This window comes from Astatotilapia calliptera, chromosome 16, assembly GCF_964374335.1.
Source record: "Astatotilapia calliptera chromosome 16, fAstCal68.1, whole genome shotgun sequence".
Classification (NCBI taxonomy): Eukaryota; Metazoa; Chordata; class Actinopteri; order Cichliformes; family Cichlidae; genus Astatotilapia; species Astatotilapia calliptera.
Genome location: NC_137437.1, coordinates 5,462,573 through 5,485,452, shown reverse-complemented (window position 1 = coordinate 5,485,452; position 22,880 = coordinate 5,462,573). Strand labels below are relative to the sequence as shown.

Genomic DNA, 22,880 nt, shown 5'->3' with positions numbered 1-22,880 from the left:
TATCTCCTGAGAAAAAAACCCCTGCAAAGTAAAAAACTACCATGGTCCAAAATGTAGTTCAGTGGTGATGTAGTGATTTTAAGGTTATGATTCTCACCCGGTGCCTGTTTTGTTTTTTTATTCAATGTCTCATAAACTAAAAAAAAAACAAAAAACTGTGGATCTGTGCAGTTAACACAACTGTATGCAAAGCATTAGAGGCAGATAAACCCTCCACCACTGATAAACGATACCCCGTGTCTCACATTCACAAACATTAAGTATAATAAATTAACACATAATTTAAATTAAAACAATACCAACAATCTGTTCCCCATAAACATTTCCAGTTGCCACACTTTGAACCTGATTTAGCACACTGATATTGTTTAGCGATGGAAAGGAACAGCGCGTGATGAACCGTGAAGTCAGCTGACAGGGCTATCCTAACAGAGGAAATAACTCTCATTCAAAAGTGAACAAGAGCTTGGGGTTTTCAAGTGGAGTTTTTGCTATCTTCTTTTGTGGGTGCTGGTTAAGTTTCACTTCCTTGTTGGGGGAAATCCACAAAATCTCGCAACAACTGATCTGCCACCTGTCAGCACAGAAAGAAAGCCGTTTGTTGGGCTTACTTGAGCGTCAACTATGGTCGGGCTGTATTTGCAATGTGGCAAATACGTGCGTGCCACGTTAATGCTGAAAATGTTAGAGCTACATACCCAATGTTGTCATCTCAGTGACTAAAAAAATTAGAAACAGAGAAACAGCGCAAACGGCTATAATTATACCCTGATATGATTGCCAAAAGAAATGATCTGAAGAAAAAAAAAATAACAAAAAGTGCAATAAAACTAAAATAATTTTAAAATTATATAAATAACTTAAATGTAACAAATAAATAAGTTTAAAATCAACAATACTGCCACCCTTGAAACACCTTAAAAGCTTCCCTAAATACAGTGCTGTTTTGACTCATAACCAAAAAAGATGAAACATGCAGATGCACCCCTACCTTTTCCTATGTTACGTTCAGAAGTAGCAGGCATATTTCTAGAAAAAAAGTATGGCAATTTTGGTATTTCTCTGTATAATAATAGCATTAAAAAGGCAGCGTGTTAACAGCTGAAGGAGTCTCGTATCTTGTGATTTTGGTTTCTGTATGCCCAACTTGACTTTTTTTATTAAGCTTACAGAGGATATCCCCGCAAATACGAGTTTAGTTAAGATGAAAACTTCACTGTGTTTATTCAAGAGCTGTGCTGTGACTTCTCCATTAAAATGGCAGCTGCAAGCTCCTGAGCATCCGTCACATGTGGGTTCCTGGTCATTACCATCCTCACCAAATCTGGAGGGAAGATGCCGCACAAGTTAACAAACACCCTCTCCCTAAGGTCCTGGTATCGACCCAAGGCAGTTGGCTTTGCGTGCTGGGTTGCTGAGGGCATGTAGCTCTTGTGGGTAGGGACAGATGGAAGAGACTGCTGTGAAAGCGATGGAAGACCTGGTATTAAAAGGCCATGTGGTGATGAATGAACTTGCTGGCCCCAAGGAGAGTGTCCATGGACTTGTGGAAAACTCTTATAGGAAAACAGATCATAGTAAGGCTTAGGGGGTGGCTCATAATTAGGGTCCCAGTTCTGCTGGTGCTGAGGTTGTTGGGTTCGCACAGAGTAGTTTCTTCTAGAATGAACTGGTGAGCCTTCACACACTCTGTCCTGAAGCCCATGTTCCGGCCAAAGGGAGCCCACCATATTGTGGCCTCGAGGGAAGCTCTGAGACCGGGCATGAGTAGTGGGTGTTTGGGGTGGATGTTGTGGATGAGGTGGTTCCCCTGGAAAATTGGCGAGCAGCTGAAGCTGTTGCTGGGGTTGGATGTAGACAGAAGCGGTGTTGACGTGATGTGGCGAAATGCGAGAGGCGACAGATGCTGGAGTATCTTCTACGCCAAAATCACGTTGTCTCCAAAGTCCTTGAGGATGGACATAGCCACGAGGAGAATGCTGGCTCAGACTAGGAGAAACACGGCTTGCCTGGTGAGGGTACTGGCCAGAGTAGTGATGATGATGGTGGTGGTGGTGGGGATGATGGTGATGGCACTTGGGGCTATCATCTAACACGGGAGAGAAAGAATCTGAGCTGACACTGCTTTCACTGCTACAATCTGAAGCCAGTGAACTTGTGCCGAGCTCACCTGGAAAGAAGCATTCAGGAGTCTGTGGCACTACAAGACTGAGTCCCGAATAAGCCTTTACCACAGAGTTGTAGCCCACCACTGGAGAACTGCATCTGTAATAAGATTCAGCTTTGTTTGGTCCTGAAGCCCCGGCAATACCGGAGCTGCATCCAGTACTTCCAGCAGGGTGTTCCCATCTTTCCAGATGTCCCGATGAAGGCGGTCCCCCTGGAGCAGGATGTGCTACAATGTTATTGCTACAGCTGCCACTAAGACTGCTGTTTCTCCTCTGTTCCTCCACTTTGGAACTGACCTGAGTTTTGTCCTCTGAGAGCTCACTGAAGGAGCTCTGAAGGCTCCGATTTGGCTGTTTCTTTCCGGTATCCCGAATCAGCGGGGCCTCAGCCATTCCTTCTGATTGACCATTTTTTTGGCTCTTCGCCATCAGGGCATGTTCCAGCAGGCCTCTTGAAGCTACTGATGAAATTTTGGCACTGGCACGGAGTTCATCTGCCACAGCTCGCTGGGGCTGACTACCCCTTTCAGGGTGATAAAACTTGCACTTGTGGCCATATGTGCACTTTTTTCCTAATGGAAGAAAAAATGTGAAGTTTTTTTGTCATTGTACTGGAATAAAAAGCATTTATTCTCGTACAATTTTTTATCTAATTCCACTATGCAAGAGCAGACATCTTCTGCAGCATAGCTGATAAGCATGCATTTGATAAGAAACATAACTAAACATTTTTTTTATTACCATAAGGACATGGCTGCTTTCTATGTTCAGGAATAACAGGCCTCTTTCTCAAGAAATTCTCAAGACTAGGTCCATGGCGTCCCAGCGGGTCATCAGGTGGCATGAATCTAAATATACAGTTAACAGACTGAAATTAGATGCAAATATTGAGTTCTTTCAAACACAGACATAAGTTGAAATTCTCCCTTTTTTTTAACAACAAATTGGTTAGAGTAACACAAAGACAGCATGTTATTTAGTATGTTCAAAGGTGCAGGGAAACAATGACGTTAAAAGGAAATCCAACAGATTTGCTTCTTGTGCTGGTGCGATGTGCTTACTTGTCATTTACAAACGAGTACATCAGCAGGCGCTCATCTATAAATTTCTTCCACTCTGGCTTCTCATTTGCTAAGTCACGGTAGTTGTCGTTTGAAACAATTATACCATCTGACTCGTAGGCCAGTTTGACGATGAATCTGTCATCGTAGCAAACCACACGACGTCCCTGAACGCGTCGTGATGGAGTGAAAACCAAGATCTTTTCTTTCTCCAGACGCCGCAGGATCTCTTGGTCTGAACAAGGAGAGGTGCAATAGTTAAATATAGAGAGAAAGACTAGAGTTAATGGATAATAGGAAATGCTTCCAAGAGCAGGATATTAAATCACATCCTTCACACTGTTGTTATTCTGGGACTTTCAACTGTGACAACGACTGTAATTTTTACCTGTGATAAGAGCATCAGGTCGCGACTGCTCCTTTCTCCAAGCAGGGACAAACACTGTGATGTCACGGTGGCCTCGCTCCAAGAACCAATCAACTGCTAGCTTGATACCTTGGCAGGAAAAAACTTCCTTGTTCCCATGACTACACAAACAGAAGGCAAGCATCAGCCACACAGCTAAGATTAAACTTTGCCTGTTTGCTTGTCATAGTCATACTGTCAGTACGGCAGGTTTTTCATGTTTTTTGAATTATAATCAAGTAACACAAAAAAGCTTAGAAGTCAAACTCTTGAATTAGGCATCTGAATGTAGAGTATCCTCAGGTTGATATTGTTGATGAAGATGTGTTTTTGCATTTTACTAATGATTGTAACCATCTGAGGTTTAAGGTTGTAAATCCAACCCTCAGAGAAAGAACTGTTTTTTAAAATAGTTGTCTTCCCTGACTGCTGAGACTTTGAAAAACAATTTAGCAAAAACAAAAATTACATAATCGTATTACATCTTCCCACAATGAACAATTGTTTCACTTTGTGTCACTAATTACAAACCAGTGATACAAACTACAAAGGCATAGCATTAGTTCACACAGGCCACAATCTCAAGCTCAGCTAGAATTAGCTGATACCCTTCTATGCATCGAATTGGCAATATAAAGCACTGCAAGCCACTTTGCAACCCATCTGTATTCCAACTCGTTTCTTAGTAAATCTGATTAAATCAATCTTACACCTGTTTTCACCGATGTCTCCTCTATTGCATGCCGGAGTCTTGCTGCTTGTCTCAGCATGTATAGTATGTAACATGTAACTAACATTAATAGTTTTAAACTGATATCTTCTTAAATGGTTTTGGTAAAAACTGGATTTACAAAAATTCAGAAAACTAAACAATGCATGTTTTCAACAAATAAGCATTTCTCTAAATGTGTGTTATATGGCTTTCAGCTTAGCTATATATGTTAGGCTCTTAAGCCTAATATAAAGTAATAAAGCTACACTCTTTGTGAGGTAAAGAGGTAGATACATGAAAGCAGAACAAAACCCTAGTATATTCCAAAGCTTCTCCTCCTCACCTCATGGCTACATTGCTTCCATCCACAACAACAGGTCGCAGGTTTTCTTTGTCTTCTAGCAGGTGGGACCGGCACAGTAGCCGAGAAGAATCCAGAGAGGAGTTGGAGGTGGAGGACAAAGAGGACGAGGGAGACTGTGAGACAGCTTGACCTCCTTGCTGATCCATCTCTATTTTGGTTCCCAGTTTAACCAGCTCTCCCAGTATATCATTGATAAGTGCGTCAGGGCCTAGTTTCCTCAGGACCAGCAACACTAGCTCTTCGGGGTAGCCTAGTTTGAGAGCGAACTCCACCTTCGTACGGCAGTGTGTGATGGGGTCAGTCAGAGATGTTTCCGGGGGGTCTCCAGGAGATGTATTTGGTGCCAGGTCCAGCCTGACTGGCTGAAAGACTGAGGACTCCTCCCTTTGGTGTAGGTGAAGCTGATCGTGGTGCGGTGTTTTAGAGTCAGAACCAGACCCGGTCTGGAGCCTTTCATCTTCACTGTCAGAGATAGCACTCTCTTCAGAAAAGTTACTGCAACTGCTACTGCTGCTTGAATGAATGATAGAGCTAATGCCTCTGCTACCAGCAGTATTGCTGCTTTTAACAGTGACACCCGCTCCTAAATTCCCAGCCTGCCGTTCAGCACCTTCCACGTGTAGGTAGTCCAGATCCAGCCCTGGGCTGAGGATGTGGCCTGTCCCATCCTCCAGATGGTCCTTCAGGCCCATGAATCCTTCTCATACATCCAGCTCCACTACCTCCGTGACCTCCCAAACACCTGACTGACCCCACTGTTACTACTGATACTTAACTCACTTACTAACTAGTCCTGTGAGGGTACCTGGGAATTAAAACATAAAAAGGAACTGGTTAAATTCTCAGTATATACTCACTTGTCATGTGATACCATCACATGAGGACACAGGGCACTACACTGCATTTATGTTCAAATACAGAAACACTCGTGGTCAGTACTCCATTAACTTCTACATAAAAAACAATTGAAATGTCATAAACATTAAAAACCAAAAAATCTGTTTATCTAAAGTATGGCCCAATGATAATAAAAATTCTCCCCAGCAGCTGTAAGGGTATTTTATTCTGCTTCTTCCTCCCATCTCAAGCACGCCTCTTCTTCATCAAAAGGAAAAAAAAACGCAGGGCCCAAAGCAGCAACACCTCCTCTTCCCTGGGACAGAGTCTGTCTGCTCCAATAGCTAATTTGCATATTAAGTTCTGACTGCAAGATTCAAATGAAAAGCTGCTGATGGTGCACGCTTTATGATGCTTAAAACATGCAGGCTGAAAACTATCTTTACCAACTTCTACTGATTTGCATTTTAACAGTGATGAGTTGTGTTGTCAAACAAATAACAGCTCTGGGACAAAACGCTAAACACCCGAGTACCGAGCCAATGAGGGGAAGCCAGCACAGACGTAATAACTGTGCAGCACGGGCAATTTTCATCTGCTAAAGAACAGCAGCACTGTCAGAAACACTGTTGAATCATATCCAGCCCTCTGCTTAAGGCATTTTTAATTCTTCAGTTTGATACTTTATGATTTAAAGCACCTCATTTTATATGTACAGAGTACAAAACTTGACTCTGTCATATGCAGGCATTCTTATTCTTATTGACATATGCATTTTATTTTGTGAAATACATTACTTTACATTTTGAAACAACAGCTCAGTGAGAAATAGGCCAACGATCTTGCCATATGAAACACTTCATTGCTGCTTCACACCAGTAATATAAATAAAATAAAATAAAATAAAAGCCTTTTTAGCCAACAGGCAGATTCTCCGCTTACCTAATCAATGCATGCACTAGCTGTAACTTCTAAAATGGGATTGACATTGTTTGTCTCCTCATATTGTGGTGACTTCATACTCAAACATAGAAAAGCGCTTCTTCTTGATACATCATTTCAAAACAAATATGAGCAAAATTCATTCATATGCGTTTAGTGATTGCATTCACTAATGGAAACCGAAATGAACGTGACGACGTGACGTTACAGTAATTACAAAGATCTGCAAAGTTTGTGGCAAGTCATCGGACACGTTTTGTGTGATAACTCAACAGAGTGCGTTAACTTTTCTGTCTCACTGAGTAAGTGAGAAAACCCACTGCAAACATGATTTTATTGTTAGCAGCCCTGTTTGGCACATCTGTGTCCTCAGAGTAAAGGTAAGAATAAGCTGTCATACAGAATCAAACGCATTTTTAACTGCTTGGCACATTTTGCACATTCAAAATCTAAACGTGCAGCAAGAAAAGGTACAGCCGAAATTTACAAACATGAGCAGCCAACAGGAGATTAACTATAATTAAGAATAATTTATGAAAAAAGCCATGGATATATGTATGATAAATTAAATCCATTTTGACTGGACAAAGCTAATGTTAAGAGGCAGGAGGTGCTGGCTGTGACATGAGTCAAAAAACACATTTTCCACTTATTTCAAATCTCCGGCCACTATAGAGGTGGGGCGTCCTATCAAAATCATAAAAAGAGGGCTCTTTCTGACACAAACAAGCGTTACTGTTACAGCTGTGTGAGCTACCATGACAAAGAAAAATTACAAACTGCCCATTAACACAAACACAGTACATGTTTTATGTTTTCCAGTTAGTTTACTGATCACCGAAAGCCCAGAAGAAATCCTCACAGTTGGACACAAACTACATTACATAAAGCTGTACTTCTATTTAAATCCACAACATAAAATCTTAAGTAATGTTTATGAAATTCAGTCAGTGATACACCAGCTAACACTGCAGTCAGTGTTTGTGTTTATGTGGCCTTCCTGAATGTTTCTCAGTTCCATCTGTGGTAGCAAATGAGAGAAACCCCTAATGTTGCTCAGAGCCTCTGAGTGTGGCCTGCTGGTTGTGTGGGGGTGCACAGACTGGCTGAAACAAAGAGTGATCTGTAAATTGTTCAGTGACCACTTAAAAAAAAGAAATTAAATGTCTTTGTTTACTTCCAGTGTATTCACACAAAACATCCACTAAATTACCGATGCTTTTGGTAGCTATAACCTCATTTTGAGTTGACTTTAAATGTTGCTCATTTCCTCAGAAATACTATGTCTTTTTTTTTTTTGCTTGTCCCGTTTGGTTCCTTTGCCATCAGAATTATTGTCTAAAGGCAAAGAAAGATGCCCAATGGATTTACTTTACCAAATTGACCATCCCAGCCTTGCCGTAATGGTCCATTTGATTCACCTTTTATTGTTTATTTTATTTATTTTTTATTTTCACTTGCTAGATATGGGACAGACTTGAATGAGGAAAAGAAAGGGGAGAAAGGAAGAGGGGGAAAAACAACGGAGAAGAGGGACGGGGATAAAGGGCAAAAAAACAAAAACCAACTAAATAAGCAGACAAAAAAAATACATATATCAATCACCTGGATCACCTGTTGAGAAAGAAAAAAAGAAAACAAGCAGAAGAAAACGAGAGCAATACAATAAACAACATCACGATGATATATGGGAATATAACAGTAAATACTAAATATTAAACATTACTGTGCAGCACGTAAGATCGACAGCGCACAGTGTGCTTTGAGGTGGGAGCCAAAAACGGTGTAGTTTGTGTGTGTGGACCTGTGAGCATGGACGCGCTTGTTTTTAAAAGGTTCCTTCATGTAATGATCTGCTAGAGGGTGTGGGGAGAAATACTATATATCTGGTTCCATATTTTTATTTAGCATACTAAATAAGCCTGGCATATTTTAAAGTTCAAAATAGTACCTTTATTTGATAGTGCTGGATATTTAATATTCTTAAATCACACTTACATCACCCTCACACAGCTAAACATGAACATTTGAAAAAAAAAAAAAAAAAAAGAAATAAAGCTGTCCAGCGCTCAGAGCAAGCCACCAGCTAGCTGCTAGCAGCCTCGGTATGAGCAACGGAGGCAAGGTAAACATTATGGAGATGAGTGAAAAAGAGAAAAGTTATAAATATATAAAGATACTGAAAAATAGTGTAAGCACCTGACATTAGTTTTCTTAAGTAAATCTGCTGCACCAGCTTTTGTTTGGTAAGGTAAAATATGTTGGATAAAGGTGGTTTAAAGCAACTCTTTCATTTTTGCACATAGCATGTAGTTTTTAGATATTTAAGCAAGAAAAATATCCTCTAACTTACTCAAGTTTAGGGGGAAATAAGTTATATCCAGTGAAGTTTAATATTTTACATTAAAAAATGCTGTTTGTTTGTATCAGCAGATCACAAAAATTGTACAACTGAACCAGCCAAGAAAAATAAAATCAACTATTTACGCTCGGCCTAGTTCCTGCCCTTCATAAACAGCAGGTTTGTACACCAGGTGGGTGGGGCTTCTTCAGCCCAAGCTGATTGCCAGAGATGACTATTTCATATAATATCCACTCTCACTGACATACAGATCCAAGAGTAGATAAAAATTCTGTGAATCAGAGCGTGATGCCTCATGTTTGGTTCATATTGAACATGAACATCCACTGTTCTAGCACAATATATATGAAGGAAAGCAAGAAAAAGCATTGTATACAAATTACCCGTTAACCTAGTTTAGTCTTGTTGGCTTCATGCATAAAAAAACAGACAGAGCCAAGATCCTCCTTTGAGGGTACCTCAAAGGTACAAAAAAATTTATCTTCAAACAGAGGCATAGAAAAAGGAAGTGACAGTTGAAAACCAGTCATATGATGACTTGCCTCAACACCCCACCTGTAACTGGTATGATGTGGACAGAGTGGGCCTGCTTCAGTTTTTAGTGACAACGGTTCACATCACAAACAAATACCAACAACTGTGTGTTTGCATGTAAGGTTGTTTATCTGTGGAAATACCCACGGAGGGTACTTCCAGTGCATGAAACTGCCCTGAGATCTGTGAGAAGTGAACGGGAATGTTATTTACAAGTTTGGTGCATCTTCTTCAAATGTTGTTCTTCAAAGTACGATGTCAAAAAAAAAAAAAAAAAGATTTCTGTGAAAGAAAAATACTCTGTTATGCTGCTCTGGACAAATAATGCTGATTTTTTTTATGTGCTGACACAAGGTGAACAAATACTGTCTGGTAGCATTGGAAGACTTCAGTTCACTTCATGAAGCTGCTCCTCATACAAGACTGAACATTTATTTCAAAAGATACATTTTTTCACCAGTTGTTTGCAAATCACTTCAAAAGAGCTACTTCTGCACTCTGTATGTGCTCCTATTTATGGTTATAGTTTAAAGAAGAATTTCTCAGATCGCACGCTAAAGCACCGGAAAGCAGGGGCCTCTTAATGTCCCGACCCCCGACGTCTAAGCTGCACCGCCGCTGTTTTTCATCCTGAATGCCACAAGAGAGCCGGAATAATTTAGTCCAGCAAAAAAAAAAAACAAAAAAAAAAACAGAAAAAAAACAAAGGGGAAGAGAGCGAGAGTGAGTTTGTGTGTGTGTCGGGGGGGAAGAAGTGTGTCTGGCGTGCCGTCCTTCAACAATGCAGCTGCCACACAATCTGTCCTCCTGTGATGGGAGTATTGTTCTCTCGGCCCGAGCAGCATGCACAGACGGAGGCTGGGGCTTTTTCTTTTTTTTTTAAACCCATTCACCCCCCACACCAGCACATCAACATGCAAAGCATGCCTGCTTATGCATCAGCCGCGCGGACTTCAGTCGCAGGATGCCAGACGGAATCTGAGGAGTCAGCAGAAATGTGAGAGTGACACAGCAAGTGTGAAAACCCACTTATAAGGCAGTCCGGTGACATGTGGTGTGATCTCTGCACTATATACGTGTGCCATATAAAGGAGTGTGAATACACAAATGTATTTGCATGGAAGTTTTTGGGAAAACCAAGAGGAAAAAAAAAAACTCCAATAACTCACGAGGAATGCCATTAGCTGTTCCTTGTAGTATTTCTTATAATATTTCAGTTCCATTTTAATGTTACTTAATACTACACAAAGACCTGGATGACAATTAAGCTATTATAGTTTGTGTTTCAAACATACTAAATACATAAATAAATAATATCGCTGGTGGATTTGTACAATATCTGAAAATGTCCAGTTAAACTTTGAAGCACTGAACAGCAGCATCTATTGCTTCATTTAGTTTTATAAGTGTTGATGCTGTGGGTGTGGATCATAAACCAAGAATGCAGTTCAAGAGTCCTGTACAGCAGCAAGAAGTGCTACAAAGGAGACTTTTGAGTACGTTGGAAGGTGTTTGTATATCTGTCAGTCTTTGGTAACATGACAGCGTCACCACAATGCAAGATGCAGTCGCGATAATTCACAGGTGTGCAGCCGACATGAAAATAAGAGTGGGTGTCTTCCAACAGCTTAGTGGTTTCAGAGCTGGCGTGATCCCTACACATGCTAAACTTTAGTTTTGAATGAACTTTCTGTTCACTGCTGTCTATCCGGAATAGCCCATCTTGAAGTACAGAAAACAAGCAATTGTCTCCTGGTTAAACGTGGACTTGGTTGTAGGGAGGAAACTCAGCCTATCAGATGACTGTATAGTGTTAATATACACGGAGAGAGTTTACATAGTTTTTATATTTAGTTACAGGGTGAGTTTTTTAGCTTCTGCCACCACACAGTGTCAAATCACCAACCTTTTTGTTCTTTTCAGTATGAAATATCAGAGATGGGTGAAAAAAAAATGCAATTGCTGGTGAATACTGTTTTTGTTGAGCAGCCATATATTACAAGATGAGCTGCAGTGACAGATTAGCTTAAACCATTTAGCTGAGCATGCATAGCCGTTGATTAGTCTCCTAAAAAACTTAATTACATGCATCAAAATCTTGAAGAACTGTAACGATCCTTTAAGTCCCTTTGGATAAAAGAAAGAAAGAAAGAGTCTCACAAACTGCCAGCTACCGTGAGTTTTAATTTTGAGTGTGTATTTTATTGGAAAGAATAACTTGTCTACCAAACTTCGGTGAGTCAGTGTTTCATCGAGGGGAAGCTGAGAGTCTTTCCATACTGAGCAGATGCTGCAGTCTGCACTTCGTTGACCTACCCTGCCCATCCTGACAGTGGTCTGTGCGTATCATTATATGTGTTGTGATCCCGGGTTAGCCCCCTTGGGTGTGGGGTGGAAGGATGAGCTCCCCTGAGGAAAGACCCCGACCAGTCCCTCAGGGCCACCGCATGGCTGCCATTTGCCGGCTGAGTACAGCAGTGACCCAGTCTGCCACGCCAGCGACCGGCTGGGAGGGGGACAAAGAGGGTGCGGAGAGTGGGGGTGGGGGTGCATATAGGATTGGGGGAGTGGTGGTGGGGACAACAGATGCCTGCTGAAGCCACAGGGGACCTCCCTGAAAGCATCCTGTTCCTACACCCTCCCTGACTGCAACTGGTGGTGTCCAGATTCATCCTCATTGATACATATCACCACTGTCTGTCATGTGGCTTTTTCTGGTAGCGGACAGCACTCGGTTTCACCTCTAAGCTGTGCAGAGTCTGATTCTGCCTCCCTCGCTGCTCAACTAAAGGCCATCATACGGAGACATTTAGTGGTCCAGACCCTGCTAACGTTCGTCAGCACATATGATAATCTATAATTTGTTTACATTAATTTAATTGAAGTGAAACCTAACCAATGACCCGTTGAGGGGGAAACCCAAGGAATCCCCCAAAGAGCCCTGATTTAAAACCACAAACGGCCTTGTCTTAATTTCACTTGTGAGCTCAGACTGCGATGCTTATGTATACGACAACCTTCCAGAGTGAACTGCGCTGTCCTAAAAATCACACTCAGTAACTAACAGGTATTATTAGTCTATAAATGTCCCCGTTTGAGCGTTACAGCAACAAAGACTGTGCAGCTTTAACTGTTGTAGTATTACAGCACGTCTGTTCACTGGTCACATATGTTTATCATTAGGTTATATGGTTACAGAGATTTCATGATAAAAAAAAGAGTGAAAAAAACCCATCAAAATACTGCAGATAATCCAGGATGAAGTATGACAGCAGTGTTATCAGCGTCTTTAACGGGCCAACGCGAATCCAAGCTAAACGCACAAAAGTAAATTAGTAAGACTTACCGAACAGTTCCACGAGAAACAGCAAGGCAGTAAAGCACAGAAGAACCAAGAACTCCTACAAAGTGTCTCCTGACATGCTACTCTGGATCATATCAGCAACAAAGCACAAAGTGGGAAAGATTTTAAAAAAGAAAATGACCCAGTAAAGTGGTGAGGACTAAGCCCAGGAGTATGGCCCGATTTTCTTTTAATGGAAAAAAAGGAAGTTAAATGTCTTGTATCCACTAGAGAACTGGAGAAAGCTGCCAGTCCAAGTGGGGCTGAGCAAAAAATGAGTTTCCTGGTCGAGTCTGGCAGCAGTCTTAAGTGATCAACCATGAAGTTCTCCTTTTTTTTTCTTTTTGTTGTTGCAAAGCAGAGTGATGTGTCCTGAAGCTGCAGGGCTAGCAGTGTTACTGACAGCAGATGGAGTTTAAGGCACCTACCGTCCCCTCCTCACTGTGAGTCTGCCCACCAATACGAGCACAGAAATCTCCTCGCACAGCTCACTTTCGTCTCTTCACCAAATCTCCTTCTGTACACATGCCAATCACCCCCCTCTCCACCAATAAAAAAGGGACTGTGAGATGTAGTAGGGTAACTCCACCCCTTCCCAACCCCTCACAGACACACGCACACATCACCAGACCATCCGCCGACCATCAGCCATGAATGGACGAGAAGGCATGAGTTGACAATAGAGGGGAGGGGGATACAAAGGAGGGCCCTCAGCGGGCAGCTGCACACGGACACACCGTCCTTAGAGCTATTACACCCAGACACACACGCACATGCACTCACAAACACACACACACAAACAGATACACAACAAGAAAGAATGAGTAAAAAAAAAAGGAAAGAAAGAAAAAACAGCACCCAGAATGGAGCCCTGCGTAACACCTGGCTCGGTGGAGACGGCTGTTGCCTTCTACATCTTTGTTTCATGGTGGGAGGACTGGCTTGACTCAGACAATGACACAATTATGTTAAAAGTAGTGTGTGCTTCCCAAAATGGGTGTCAGGAGTGTGATCGCCTACGAGTGCGTATGCATCTCTCTTATGGAAAGTTAGCAGGTGGGGAAGGAAGCTGCAGTGAGCAAAAGACACCAAACTAACGCAGTAAAAAAACAAAAACAAAAAACCCCCAGCCATTACAATCAGGAGGAATTTTTCAGTCTCAAAGGAGGTCGGGCTGGACTTGAACAGCTCAAGTTAACCAGTCATTTCAAATTTAGATAGAAAAATATTTATGATTTTATTTTTCCAGAGAATAATAAAAACACATTTTAAAACATCCCGTGAACAAACGTAATCTTTAACAATTTCTGTGTGAGGTTTGCAAACACCTAAGGGGAAGATTGTGCTCCACGTTCCTGAGCAGATTAAATTCCTTTAATCTAAATGTAGATGTCAGCGAGGGAATGTTGATTGACATATAAATAACAGACTGTATACCAGAGTCAAAAACTGAAAAGTTAAGCCAACCGGAGGTATCCTTAATGACCAGCAGGGGGCGACTGCTTTAGTTGCAAAAAGACTTCCAATTGCGTAGAAGTCTAGGTTAGAAAAAAGACCCCTCAGCTCCTTTCATCAGCGACCATGGTTCAAACATTCCTGATCATTTTATGGGCTCAAGTGCTATTTTCACATCACACTTTTTACACGTGCACGTCATCTATACACATCTGGCTAGCAAAAAGCAAAAGATCTCAGTTAGGTCCTGGGAGTAGACAGGATTTCATCCGATATAAAAAACTCTGCCAAATCAAACATGGTGGAGCTACCTGCTGTGGCAAGCCCTTGTAAATAAGGGAGCAGCTGAAAGTAGCTTTGTTGTTGAGATTTGAGACGTTTCATAATCGAATTTCTGAAATTCTTTGATAAAAAAATCTCAATACCAAATCTCAGGTCTTTAAATTCAAATTGAACCTCACGTAGTGGAGCTTTGACCTTTAATGGCTCTTTGATCAAATCTGTCTTGTCTCGTGTAGAGTCATATGTGGCATGTTTCCATTTGAAATGCAGTCAATATTGCCAGCGGACGACAGTCAGGAAGATGTTCCAGCTAAGCCCACACAGTCTCAGTGGAAAGTCATTTATGTGGCATGCCACTCATAAAGCTACACTAACAAGACACTCGGTTAGGTGCATACTACTAGTCCCAGGTTTGATCGTATTTTGCTTTGAGAACTTCATAAATTTTTCATGACTCTGCAAATTGAATTCTTGTCAAATGTGTGTGGGAATGTGGGAAATATAGAAGTGCGCTACTGAATTGCAATCTGATGTGTAGGTCTGTGTTCTTAGTTGTTGTTTTTGTCTGATCGGGGACTAAAAATGAAAAGTAGCCCTTTGGCTAATTTTGTGGATGCACAGCAGCCACCTGCTGTTCAAACCGTCTGTTTTTGTGGGGCAGCCAATTAGAAGAAAGCTGGCTCAAAGGGTGGGGCGTTAATACTGAAGGGCTTCAACCTCTACACCGGGAATGTCAAATTTCATATTAGGGGTCAAATACAGTCCACCTTGATCTTCAAGGCGCTGGACCACTGAACTTCCCACTTCTATCAGTGTGAAGAAGTTTAACCACATATTAAATCTTTGACACAGCTTAATATAAGAAAAGGAAGTGCAACTCCAACAGTATGTCCTAGATTTTCCACATAATATAAGAAATTTTCAATGACGTTTTTAAGAGATGTGAAAAATTACAGAAAAAATTACAGTAGCTCATTGTGCAGATTGTCCCGTAACTATAAAACAGAAAGTTTCCATTAATTCACAGAAAATGTTGTTATTTGGAGACCCATTGTGAAAAAATTGTCTATAGTCAACAGTGAAAAAACTGGAACTTTTCTGTTATTTAATTTTTTGTCTTGCTTAATTACTGTGGTGCAATATGAATGATCATGTCTCTGTAAGCAGAAAATGCTGAAAAATGTAACTAAAATATGTTAAAAAAGTCCAAAACTTTATGCCCTCCTTCACATTTTCCAAAGTGTCCAATGCAACAGATTCAAGTCTTTGCCTGGCCAACACCAATTCTGGACCCCGGACCTTATGTTCGACACCCACGCTCCACCAATACAAGATAAATAAAGATTACATTGAACTTTACTTTATTAGAGCCCAAAAGTAAAGATGAATAGGTCTCCTTTCATTTTCTTAATTCTCTTAATAAATAAAATAACGACAATTATTACAAAGACGATGCTTTCCCTTAGCTGTTTCTAGTTCGTCTGTCTTCCCCCATCTCGCATACTTCTTCCCAACACCATCCACAACGTGCTTCCCCCTCATTCTTTGTCTCAACTTCTCTAAGTGACCCTTATTTTTTGTTTTACTTTTCGGTTGGCCAGTTAATCTTCTGTCTTTTGTCTTCCAAAAACAAAAAGAGAAAAAATATATAAGGCCCCCTTTGCTTGCTTAGGAAAAACCCATGGTAAACAACTTTACATGTGGTAAACATGGTTCTTAATCCAGGAAAATTACTTTAAATTACTTAACATGAAAAGCGGCCAAACCTGGCTCACCTGGAAAGTCCAGGCCATGCAAAACTGTTGGCCTGCTCCCATTGTTGTCTAAAGCCTCAGAATTTATCCCTCAGGGTTGAGCACTCGCTATGTTTTTACAGTAGGCATCACTGGTTCTTTAAATGCAAATCTGACCACATCAAGCAGTAATACCTGTTCTGTGTACGCCCATGATAAACACAGGCAGCATAATGGTGTCACTCCCTCTACAGGGAAGACTTTAAAAAGATGTAGGTGCAGAGTTTGTCAAAGTTTCAAACAAAGAACCCTCTGAGTCATCACAGGCATTAACTCTGAATCTGTCCCTTAAATAATTTTTTTTAATTTTATTTTTTAAATGTGTGTCAGTTAGACTGATTTTTTTTTCTTTGACTGATTTGAGTTGGAGTCATCACCGATGATGACTGAAACCTCAGATGGATAAAGGTGTGTTATGTGCTGGCATCTACATATCTGGTAGTTATAGTGTGAAATGTGGACTTCTTCTGCTAAAGAAATGCTTCATTGTATTATCCATTGTCTAAGCCGTTGGTTCCCTTATGGTGTGAATTGTTACTGTACTGTCTACTGTGTACACGCTTTGAACACACTCATTTCCTCAAAAAACAAAAAAACTCTGTCAAACAGAGCCCCAGTCCCTTTGCATGGTTCCTGGATGATGGGAAATTCAAAGGCCCTGAATGACAGCAAGGATCGTATGCGGCGTTAGCCATCATGATTCACCAGCACAGATGATTGGCGATGACCTTTAGAAGAGAGAAAAAGTATCACAAAGGCAACTTGTCTTAAAGTACAGCTAGTCTGGGGATGTCAACAGCCCCTACGCCGTGAAATCTCTGCGTTATTGTAACTTTAAGCGCCTTGGAGTCAACTGTTGTTGTGATTTGGAGCTTTAAAATAAAACTAAATTGAAATCTGAGATTTATCCTCCCACATCTTTAAGGGAAAATAATAATTCAACCAATCCAGAGGCTACTGATATGTTCCGCCCTCCAAAAGAACATTCCCTGACAGGATTAACTTTATGCCTAAACTGGATCGTAGCTTAGGCCCTTGCAAAAGATGTTTGCAAGGGGGAAAAGAGGCCAAGCATACGTAAAGAAAGAAACCTCCACAGATGACAATGGTTTAATTGCTTTAAACAAGGTTTAATTGTTTTAAACAAGGTTTCACTTCAGCAAAGTTTTTTGTCTGTTATTGCTTCTGTGTTCCCTGCAACAAGTGCCAAGCTTAAAAACCAAGAGCAGAGGAGACCGGCTGTTCCACCCATTTCTGAAACAAGTGACAGTTCACACAGCTACAGCATGTAGGTGTGGCTCTGCAAAGCTCTGTTTAGACACTTGGGGACAGTTGGCGAACTCTAACCTTCACAGAAAACTAAAGAAGCATTTTTAAAAAACACAACAAACATCCCTTCAGATAAAAAGATGCTGCATCTGAACAAAAGGCAACACAACTTTGACCTGGATTATGTGAAACTGTTTGAGAAGGGAATTTAAGTCTGATATGCGCCAGCAAAAACAACCGACTCAAACGGGCTAAGAGAAAAGCAATCAAAAGCAGAACTTTGTGTGACTATTTACTGCAGATATGAATACACTGTGACTACACATTTTGGTTTTTCCCTTTTAAACCTCTGCACACAAAATGTTTGAAAGTGACTGCACAGATTTACTTAAAAGGATGCATCTTTCCAATATGGCACACTTTTCTCACATAAGTCTTTCCAATTCACCATAAAGAAAAACGTCCAATTAAATTATCTGAAACTTTTTTTACTTGGAAAAACAAACTGCTTAGTTTCAAGTGACAAAAGCATAGCTAAGTATATCATATATCTGTGTATGCTGATTAGATGACTCACATGTCGGGGGGTTAGTAATTAGTAAAGTAAAGCAGGGCTCCTAACTTAACCAGCAGTATCATGTCTTTTAATTCCACAGTCTGATTTGTTCAATTATCACGTCACAGTTATTTGATTATCAGACTGATTTTCCTCTCTCTCTCTCTATCATCCACCCCCACTCCCCGCTCCCCTATGACTTGCAGTGACTCCTTAATTGGGGCTCAGCTGACAGTTTTTCCCCTCGGGGGAGCAGGCGCCATGTGGACCATCTGCTTCAAGTCGCAGGATGAACAGGTGTCCTGCTCCCGGCCGCCTGCCTGCACCTTACCAACCCTATCGAAGTGTAGCACGGCACAGTGTTGCGCGGTGTAGTAGCTGCCGCCGCCGCTGTGTACACAAGATAAATCCGAGTAGTTTTGTTTGACCTGAGCAGCATTTCTGCCTCAGACAAAGGAGGAAGCATATGGAAGCGCTACCTAATCTGACATAAAGATCACAGCCATGACAGTAAAGCCTGTTACTGCACGTCTGAGTCAGAGTTGTTTGGTTGATGCATCTGTTCTTAAAAGCATTTTGAAAATTGGGGTTTTGTGTTTTAATAAGCGATTTCTATATTGTGTCCATAATCCAGAAAATCCATATTTATGTTGTTCGTCTATATTCTACCCAGCTTTGGAACAGGATCTCACTCATGTGTGATAGTGGGTCACTACAAAGTGGTTCCTCTACAAAGGATTTCTATGGTTAGTTTGCGCTGAGTCTTGTTGAGTTTAAAATTCAGATAAGGAAATACAGACAAGAAGAGAACATATCAACTCTACACTGAAAACCACCATGTAAAACAGCGCAACTGGATGATATAACTATGGGTTAATACATGTCCCAACCTATATCTGGATGAATAACAACAACCGGTGATTGAATCAATATCAAAAGTGGCCTGCATTTCACAGGTACACATTTCCGATCTAATTCACCTAATTCTGCACCATCATATCCCACACCTTTACTATTTAAAACTACTTTTTTGCAAGACTAGGACTGTATTAAAACACATTTTACTCCTTTTTTTTTAAGCATTCTGCAGTATCGAATGAGTTCCAACAGGAAAATTAAAACTTCAACCTGGGTAAATTTAAACTTGAAACTTTTAGAGATGTCTGTTATAATCTTTGATGCTGCACCAAACATGCTGGTCTGCGTCGTGTGCGTTTCACTTCAGAGTTCTGGAGCTCTGATTGCAGATTACTTTAAATAACCTTTAACCTGTCTACACCACCCTGAGTACCTCCATTAAAAGATTATTTTAATGTCCTTGAACAGTGAATATCCAGTTGAGTCCTTTTTACTCTAAAATCAATGATCTAAGTTATCAAAACAAATAAGGACAGAGCAAAAAGGATAGAAATAAGTGTGGGTGTAAAGGTAATCCACGCTGAGGGCTGAGTAAGTGCCAGGAGCAGGGTCTGCAGCAGATCTTCAAACAGTACACTGGATAAACACTGATCCAGGCTGCAAGGATTACTCCAGCACTTTAACAAGGCCTGAGGGGTAGAAACAGGCAGGGGAAGAGGTAGTCCAGCTGGTATCAATGACACACACGCGCACACACACACAATACTATGCTAACAGGCTCTACACATGCTGCTACCTATGAAGAGGGAAGTCAAACAAACCAGTGTGTGTCGGGTGTGTGTGTGGGGTTTGTGTGTGTGTGTGTGTGTGTGTGTGTGTGTGGGGGGGGGGGGGGGGGGGGGAATGGGATGGGGTCACTCAGGACTTTGAAAGAACAATAGGTTGGCCTTCAGGCCAGTGCCCTCTGGGTCACTTAAGGAGGCAGCATGAAAACATGTTAGTGCGCACACACACCACCTGCTGTTTCCTGCAGGCTTGTATTTGGTGTAATGGAGATGGAGTGATTCTGCAGCCACACATTACTGAGATTTACCACATAGCTGAGGCCAATAAAACCTCCATGGCAACTTGGCTAGCATCTTTGGAATTGTAGTTTTAAAAAGCACATTAGGGCCGTAACTGAGGATAATTTTCACTGTTGGTTTGTCAGAAAGCGGTTAAAGACTGAAACATACACTGGCAATGCATCAGATTGAACTGTTTGCTGGGAAATTACAAACCAAATTATAATGGCACACAACACACGACTTGGCTACCAGCAAAGCTCGCCAGGACTCGACAGAGAAATATCAGCAACTGACACTGATACAGGTCCTTTTTGCCTGCAGGCTAATATCAGTCAAACAGTCGACAGCGGTGACCTGTCAGTACACCCCTGTTTCTAAAGAACTGAAAAGCGATAAGAGTGCTACAACATCCATATTTCTGTATTGCCAATTACCTGTGGCAATTTTCAAGCTGCTACCTGCAGACCTACTTCAGTGTTCCAAGTCTTTTGATGTTTATGGTAATGCTAGCGGGATTTTGAGGAGTTCTTTTTCACTTTTTTCGAGCACTCTGTGAGAATTAGAAGAAAAAATATGGGAATGATCTGAAGCAAAACAAATTTCTTAATGCTACATAAAGTGAATCAGGCACATGTACACGGTGTTTCACACATAAATTCACAGCTCTGTGATTAAGTCATGATGGATCGTCCCCACAGGGCCTGGCCTATTGAGCACCGTTGCGTGTGTATGTGTCTACAGGGCGCTTTAGCAAATAATCAAATTTACATATATGCCTGCACATCCTTGCATGTGTGTGTGTGTATGCGGGGTCATGTGTCTGACTATGTGCAGGTGTGCGAAAGTGTGTGTGTGTGTTTGACATCAGGGCGAGTGCCGGGTCAGAAGGGTCACAGAGAAACAAAAGCATGGAGCAGCTCCAGCAGCTGCCGGGCCAAACGTCATCCACAGAGACCTCTGGCCTTACCATCACCCTTTCTTTTCAATGGGAGCGTGCCGTGGTCCTACTTCTGCTAACACATGCATATTTACACACACACAGACACACACATACTCTGCCTGGCGGGCCACAGTCATGTCTGGAGCTCAGTGCAGCAGGCGAAGGAGGTAAAAGGTCATTTGGGGACATATGCAGAGGATGTATGGGTGCAAATCAAGTGTAAACCTCTGTGGCTGAAAAAGTGAAGACATCACTGAAGTGCAAAAAAAAAGAAGTTTCTCTAAAAGTCACACGAGTCTGCCTCCAAAAATGAGCCAGTCTTCATAATTCAGCATCAGCTATGCTTAACGGTTTGATGTAAAACTCTCTATAGTCTATTCCCCCTTCATAAAATCATCTCATGCACAGTAATTATATTTTTTTAAAAACTACAACACAAGCAGCTTATTCAAATCACTGAGCTACATCTCTTTACTTGTGGTGTTGGTGCCTTCTGGAGCATTTTTAACTGCAATACTTGAAAAGGTTATGGTCTGCTGTGTGGTACATCCCACTCATGAAGTTTGTGCTTCAGTTGCTTTTTAAATTCTAATATTTTACACATATGTCAGTTTATGGCTGACATTATTAGCTGATAATGTCTAAAGATGGCCATTTGTCGCAAAACACAGCACTCACCAGAACCTAATAATTCAGGCTTCCTTCCTTCCTTCCTTCCTTCCTTCCTTCATTCGTTTATTAACGTTTGCTGTGCCCATCTGCAGTGTATGGTGCAAATGCCCAACATGATTATACCTCAAATCAACAACTACAAGACTCTTAAAATTATCAATCAATCAATCAATCATGTCACAAATTGTGTAGAAAATCCATGACCTCTTCACAACCATTTGCCTTTGTGCCACTGTGTCACAGATCAGTTTTTCCTGTTCCTGCTCAATTCATCAAGCTCCCAGCTTAGATGACATGTTTGAGCACAAAGGGCTTAGTGAGAAAGTGAGTGGCAGTGTGTTTGTATGTGTTCACGAACAAGGAAACTGAATATACTTAATGAGGAATTATTTTAGTAAGTAAATTTTATCCCAACATTAGCTAATTATATTGTATACTGCACTTATGTCTGCAGACTATAAGCTGCACTGACCATGAGTTCATTCAGCACTATCACTTTACAGAAATATTTGTTTGTTTTTTAAAAAAAACCAACATAGAATAACTATACACCTGTCCCATATCTATTAACGATCTTTGGACATGTCTGTGATGCTACACCGACTTCATATTGATTTTACTAAAGTTAAAATATTTCCTGTGCATACTGTATTCTTGGTTCCAGTTTTTATAATGTTTTACTTTACTGATATCTTCTCTTTTCCCTAAATGTAAACTGCCAAGAATCAGTAAGGAATCTTTTGGTGCATTTTTGTTCAGGCAGTGTGAAAAGATTCATATATGATCCCTATTATATGTAGTATTTCATGATATAGTATTTCATTTCTTATGCATGTCGTTAATGATGACTATTCATTACTGTATATCTTGTTGAAAACAAAATAATGTCCACTTACTTTATCGTAGCATCCTCCCGTGTTGAATTCATTCTCCATCACATGTTACGACAAGTGTCCTTGTAAAAACTCTCATGGTAGTGCAAAGTTTGCATGCTGACGCTGCTGCTCTCGGGATCTCGTGGTTGTCAGAGAGGAAATCTACAGAACAGCCGAGCAGTGAGCGTTTCCTTGTGACTGCCTGAGAGTCTCCACCTAGCGGCCATGATCTGCATCTGCATGAAATCTGTTTCTTGCACTTTGCTCCAGAGACGATATTGCTACGCCTCACAGTCTATTGTGAAAGCATATTCACAAAATATGTCCCTTTATGCTCCAGTTTGTGCATTGAATGATTTCACACTATTTGCACATCAAAGCCTA

General features: G+C 41.1%; 1 protein-coding gene across 1 annotated transcript; it reads right to left on the bottom strand.

The window, feature by feature from the left end:
• Nucleotides 1-1,087: 1,087 nt before the first annotated feature.
• Nucleotides 1,088-22,648, bottom strand: LOC113007395 (putative ribonuclease ZC3H12C). Its single transcript, XM_026143911.2, has 6 exons — nt 22,518-22,648; nt 4,691-5,516; nt 3,618-3,757; nt 3,230-3,464; nt 2,910-3,016; nt 1,088-2,740 (listed from the first exon to the last, which is right to left on the bottom strand). The coding sequence occupies exons 2-6, from the start codon at nt 5,401-5,403 to the stop codon at nt 1,227-1,229; spliced, it is 2,709 nt and encodes a 902-aa protein (XP_025999696.2). The 5' UTR covers nt 5,404-5,516; nt 22,518-22,648; the 3' UTR covers nt 1,088-1,226.
• Between the last annotated feature and the right edge of the window lie 232 nt (nt 22,649-22,880).